Source organism: Aegilops tauschii, chromosome 5 (genome assembly GCF_002575655.3).
Source record: "Aegilops tauschii subsp. strangulata cultivar AL8/78 chromosome 5, Aet v6.0, whole genome shotgun sequence".
In the NCBI taxonomy this organism is placed as follows: domain Eukaryota; kingdom Viridiplantae; phylum Streptophyta; class Magnoliopsida; order Poales; family Poaceae; genus Aegilops; species Aegilops tauschii.
Genome location: NC_053039.3, coordinates 133,981,599 through 133,988,208, shown reverse-complemented (window position 1 = coordinate 133,988,208; position 6,610 = coordinate 133,981,599). Strand labels below are relative to the sequence as shown.

Sequence of the window (6,610 nt, the reverse complement as noted above, 5' to 3'; positions counted from 1 at the left end):
CAAGTACTTTCGAGACTTCAAACAAAGATTGGGTTCTTTGCGCCTTAAGCTCTCGAACCAGTCGACACTGGATGATGATTCTTCATATTTACCACTTCTTTATGGATTAGATTAACTAAATTGGATTTCATTGTTTTGATGGGTATATGTTTGCTTTAGAATCACCAGTTCCGTTTAGGATTAAACACTCGGTCCAGTTTTATGTGGTTCAGATATGATTGCCCTTTGATGATTCTTCTGCACTACTGTTCCTGTTGGATATTAATGTAGTTTAAGTGTTGTTGTATTAACATGCATGGCCATTCTCATAGACATTAACTCTTCAGGTTTGGACCTTCTTGCTTTATGCAACTCCGTTTATTTTAGCTCTCCAGCTTTCACATTTGTTGCAAATATGAGGGTTTTTGGTTGTTTCTTCAGGTATGTTTGTCTTGCAAGATTTCAGTCAGAGATCAAGTATAGCAATTTCTCTGTGTCATCACTAACTTTAAATATTAAAACTTTGCACCCCGTCGGCACCGCATTTCTACAATAACTTCGTTGATACATGAAGTTCATTTACATATAAACAGGGAATGTTCTCAAAGTTAATCTCAAAGATGCATACAATCATATAGTTCCTGGCTCAATCAAGTCAATCAATTTCATTAGAGTAGATATTTTAGTACAATTGCCTTCAGGTTAATCCTTTCATGGATGTGGGCAGATGTTGGAGCACATAGCTAACATTTTTTTTCCTTAATGTGCATCTGTCAGTGAGTTTTTTTTTTGCGGGGTGCATCTGTCAGTGAGTAGGTTGGCATGCTAACGTCCTGCGGCAACGCGCGGGGATCATCTAGTGAGACAAGTTATGAAGAAACTTTGAAATACCCGGTGTCAAACTCTTCTGTTAGGGAGAACTTGGAAACATCTTACTCAATGAAGAGATGAACTACATCAAAAAGGATCTAAAAGAGATGGAGATCTAAGTAACAATGCCATGCGTTTGACTCATTCCATAAAAACAAAAAAAGGATTACAGTTTTAGTATGAGATTATTTAATCTTAACTTGACAACCACACACACACTCCTAAACAAATATGTTGCCGGAGCGCATCTGCACGGACCACTCAGCTAGTTTTAATAAACATCGACAACCAAAATGCCGCTGCCTAATACTCTAACCTGTTTTTTTTTTCCAAAAAAATGGGGGAAAGTTACCAAGATGCATGTGAGTAATAGACCCTGGATAGATGGATCATGCCACCAGGAGCAGCACGAGCAAGCACGCCGAGGCAGCGGTGATGAGGGAACGCGGCGTCACAAGCGGCGCGGAGTTGGGCAGGTAGGGGTAGGAGTCGGGCGGCGGCATCTTGCACTCGTCGCCGTTGAAGTAGATCTTGCGCGGGAACGCCCATCCCTGGCTGAAGGTGAAGGTTCTGTCGTCCTTGCGCATGAGCACCTCCGACTGCACGTTGCCGAAGGGGCCGGCCTCCATGAGCAGGTCGTTGTAGAGCTTGAGGCCGTAGAACATGCCGGTGTCGTTGATGTTCCCGTAGGGGAGGAGGGGTTTGTACTGGAAGCTGAAGACCTCGGTGACGTTGTTGAGGTTGGGGTGCTGGGCGACGAGGGTCCACTGCGTGTAGTTCATGCGGTAGTTGAAGTTGGTGACGGCGATCTTGGCGCGCCAGTAGTCCTTGTAGTTGAGCTTCACGTGCCAGTGCACCCGGATGGGGCACATGTGGTTGGTGCACTGCAGCAGCTGCGCCCCGTCCTTCTTGGGCGTGTTCACCCCGGGGGTGAGCGCCCGCTTGGAGTCGCCCATGATGCAGCCGTCGCTGTGGCTCTTGCCGCCGCGGCCGCCCATGCTCTTGTGGGCGCCGCAGCCGCACGCGCACTTGGCGCACGGCACGATGGTGCTGTTGTAGAAGGAGGAGAAGGAGACGCAGCAGGTCGGGTACCTGGACGCCAGCTGCTGCGAGTAGGTGCAGGTCACCGTCCACGTCATCAGCGCCTGAGTCTTGCGCCGGTGGTCGGCGCTCCAGTAGACGGTGGAGGGGACGATGGTGGCCGGGCCGCAGGTGTAGCCGAGCCCGGGGCCCATGAGCGTGAAGTTCTTGGGCAGCTTCACGGTCTTGTTGGTGGTCCCGGCGAGCCCCACGGAGACCTGGAACGCCGAGAGCGAGCCGGCGGGGTCCTGGCCGTAGGCGGAGATGACGCCGCCACGGCAGCAGTTGGCGATCTGCTGGTTGTAGGGGACGCCGGGGAGGAGGTCGACGACGGAGGGCGTGTGCTTGCAGCAGTGCGGGATGCCGCCCTTGAACTTGGAGCAGTCGCCCTGCTCGGTCGCCTGCGCTCCCACGATGGACCAGATCACCTCCTTCTTGGCCCACGACCACCCCAGCGTCCACCCGGGCGCCATGATCTGACGGTACTGCTGATAGTTGTTCATCGCCACCATGGCGACGTACCCGTCAGGCGTCCATGACTGGATATCCCACTTGATTGTAATGTTGCCTGTCGGGTCGAGGGGATCATACGCAACCGCCACGGAGCAGATGACCGCGAGGATCAGAGCCACAAACATAGACTTGCGGAGCTCCTCCATGGCTGCACACCCCTGCTAATGCTATTGCAAGAACAGCCCGCAGTAAGGTAGCTAGCTAGCACAAGTGATGGATGGATCGAGCTGATCGGCCTCGGAGGAAGTGGCAGGCAATTAAAGGGCGTGCATCGGCGAAGAATAATAATACAGTGGTAAGAAGAAGCATCAACAACGAGCGAGATGGCATGTCACACCGTCGGTTGGGTTACTTAACAAGAACTCCATTGAATTAATCTGCGGGTGATGGCTCAGCACCACCTCCCTGCCAGTGATCGATCGATGTACACATACATCTCACGTGTTCCTGTGCTTGCTCAGAAACCAGAATTAATCTCCTGGTGGTGTTGCGTCGTTGCTCTTGCACACGTCCGCTGGCCGACCTGCCGCCAGCTGGTTGGTAGCTCGCCGCTGAAGCAACCGCGGTAGGCGAGATGGAAAAGGACGCGGGAGATCTCGGCTCAAAGCTGATGGGCCATGGCAACGGTATCATCTCGGCTTACTTCTTGTGACAACGACGGTGGAGCGCTACTCGCCATCCTTCATTTACTAAGTAGGAGTAGTATCTTAGACAACCCCTACTACACTACACATCATTAAATATGTACTGTATTTTGATGTGCATACACGCTTACACATCATTAAACTTGGTCTAGACTTCTACTCGTCGGATTTGCTACACTGCCCATTATTATGCGTCTGATCTGGTCATGAGAGACTGTCTTCCTACCATGCAGAATGCATTCTGCACTCAATGACTCAAGTGATTTGAAATCCGAGCAAAGTTAATTATAGGACGCCGATAACGTCCACACGTGTGGGCGTTAAAGAGTCTGCCCACATGTTTTGTGTGGCGTCTAAGAGGATCAGCTCACACGTCTACGTGTAGGCAAAACAAGTAATTTCCACGTACCTTTTTTTCCCCGCGGTCCCTCTCACACGCCTATGTATGGACAAAATAGATAACGCCCACACGGCCATACGTCAGGCTTCGTACCTCATGGTCCCGCACGCCCCGCGTGACAGTCACCACGCGCCCCGCATTTGTCATGGTCCGGATCCTCTTCCATGTTCGTTTAACTGCAGTTGTCATGTCGCTGAACTACAGTTGTCATGTCGGACAACTACAGTTGCCATGGTTGATCAACTGCAGTTGCCATCTCAGGTCAAGTGCCAGATGACATTTTTGAACAACTGCAGTTGTTGCCATGTATGGTCTGGTTTACTATAGTTGTCATGAGTCGCAAACTTTAGGGGTTGCCACCTACGAACACTAGACAGTTGCCATGTATGGTCTGCTTTACTACAGTTGTCATGATTTTAAAACTCTAGGAGTTGCCACCTACTAACACCAGGCAGTTGCCGTATAGCGCTACAAAGAGACATGGCAAAATAACATGTTCGGGTAAAGAGAGAGTTGCCATCTGCTTACAAGCACACTAGGGCAGTTTGCCATGTACCTTGCAAAACACATGACAACTGACATGTTCGGGTAAAAGAGAGATTTGCCACCTGCTTACAAGCACACTAGGGCAGTTGCCATGTACCTTGCAAAACATATGGCAACTGGCAGCTTTGGGTGTGGGAGAGAAGACGAACGTGTGGGCAAACTGATAAATGCCCACACACCAGCCCCTGTGCGTGAGTGAAAACTGACGTGTGAGCGAACTGCTAAACGCCCACACACCGGTCCCTTCGTGTGGTGAAAACGGACGTGTGGACGACCCGATGAATGCCCACACACCAGCCCAGTCCTACATGGCACCACAAACATGCTAAGATTCATGCAACCACAAACAGACGTGGATCCACGCGTGTGGGCGAGACATGTGGGCGTTAGTATTTCGGTAATTATAACATGTTCAATTTTTTTAAAAGTTAAGACATCTGTTTTTCTCTTTCTGCGGAAATTTCTCACATGGTTTACATCTTAAGAAATGGATTTATATTGAATACAACTTTGAGAAATCAAATCTTCAATCCATGCAAACGCGCGGGGTATTACTAGTTATACAAACATAACAACCATTAAAAACTTATAAAGAACATGAGGACTAAAACTCAGTCAATTGATTTTTATCCAAGTCTTAGTCGACGCCTCTATTAAATATTTTTTGTGTTAGCTGCTTGTCACATTTAAATCGGCCTGTTAGGATGATGCGGCCGGCCTGTTTCTTTTTAGTTGTTTGTTGGGCTGCCGTTAAAAATAGACCGTGCAAAGTGCAAAGAGCGAGCGTGTTGTGTTGTTTTTTCTAAAAAAAAAATCTACTAGACCAACATGTAAGTCCTCCACGCTCATTGTCTTCCCCCCTATATCTTTTAGCATGTCATAATCAATGCACACTATTATTTTCCACCACACTTTATTTTTTATTTTCCTCCACGTTGTGTGTCAAAGTTTGCTTACATAAGATTTGTAAGACGAAATCCACTTAATCTATGCGCCAAGATTCATGCAAATTTGTGTTGCATTTCCTTTTTCGGTCGCAACATTGTGTATTATATTTTCAAAATGGCTTCAGGCAATTCATTTTGGATTTCTCGGATAGTTTTTTTTGTCGCTTCTTTTAAAATTATTACTTATTTCCATTCTTCTCATTCTTTTCTTGTTCTCTTTGTCTCTCATAATTCTTTCTTTGAAGTATGTATGTGTGTGTTTTCATTTTTATTTTTGGCTTTTATTAAAACTCCAGTTGGCCTTATGTTTTTGTCGGAGGGCAGCAGGAGAGGGAGGGGTAGTTGCATGTCGGACACTAGGCTTGCAACTACAAGTATCACCCTTGACTGGAACTGCATGTCCACACGCCCAACTGCAATCGGCCTTTTGTTTTGTCGGTGGGAGGTGAGAGAGGGGTAGGCAGTTACATGTTTGACACTAGGCTTGCAACTGCAAGTGTCGCCCTCGACTGCAACTGCATGCCCACACTCCGGACTATAACTGACCTTTGTGTTTGTAACTGAGCAGCGGGAGAGGGGGCAGTTGCAGCTCGAAATGTTAGGGGGCGATGGGGAGAGGCGGTGGTAACACTAGGCATGCAACTGCAACTGTTGGTCCCAACTGGAACAACATGCCCACACAGCCCAACTGCAATTGACCTTTGTTTGTAAGTGGACTGTTGGAGAGGGGGTGAGTTGCATGCCCAATATTAGGCATGCAACTACAAGTGTCGCCCCTGACTTCAACTACATGTCTTCCTCTCGATTGCAACTAGCCTTGTGTTTTTGTCGAGGTCAGTGGGAGAGGGGGGTAGTTGCATGTCTAATAATAGGCTTGCAACTACAAGTGCCACCCTCGAGTGCAACTGCATGTCCATACACCCAACGGCAATTGGCCTTCTGTTTTGTTGGTGTGCGACATGAGAGGGAGGCAGTTAGATGTCCAACACTAGGCTTGCAACTGCAAGTGTCGCCTTGAACTACAACTGCATGCCTACACACACGACTGCAACTGACCTTTTGTTTTGTAAGTGATCGGCGAGAGAGGGGGCAATTGCATGTCCAACACTAGGCATGCAACTGCAAGTGTCACCTCCGACTATAACTTCATGTCTCCCAACATGGTTGCAACTACAAGTGTCGCCCTCAAATGCAATTGCATGCTTACATCCCGACAGCAATTGGCCTTGTGTTTTTTGTTTGAGGCGGAGGTACAGGGGGTAGTTGCATGCCAGACACTAGGCTTGTAACTCAAGTGTCGCCCTCGACTACAACCACACGTCCACACACCCAACCGCAACAAACCTTTTGTTTGGTCAGTAGGCGACGCGAGAGGGGGACAATTGCATGTCCGACACTAGGCTTGCAACTCAATGCATCACCCTCGACTGCAATTGCACGCTTCCCTCCCAATTGCAACCATCCTTTGTGTTTTTACTAGAGGGTGGCGGGGAAAGGAGTGGGGTAGTTGCATGCCCGACACTAGGCTTGCAACTGCATTTTTCTCTTCCGACTACAGCTGCATGCTCACACAGCTGACCGTAGTTGAGCTTTTGTTCTATCGATGGGCAGTAGGAGAAGGGGCGGGTGGA

At 48.6% G+C, this 6,610-nt stretch overlaps 1 protein-coding gene across 1 annotated transcript; it reads right to left on the bottom strand.

The window, feature by feature from the left end:
• Positions 1-965: 965 nt before the first annotated feature.
• Positions 966-2,878, bottom strand: LOC109759192 (COBRA-like protein 5). Its single transcript, XM_020318019.4, has one exon. The coding sequence runs from the start codon at positions 2,586-2,588 to the stop codon at positions 1,239-1,241; it is 1,350 nt and encodes a 449-aa protein (XP_020173608.1). The 5' UTR covers positions 2,589-2,878; the 3' UTR covers positions 966-1,238.
• Between the last annotated feature and the right edge of the window lie 3,732 nt (positions 2,879-6,610).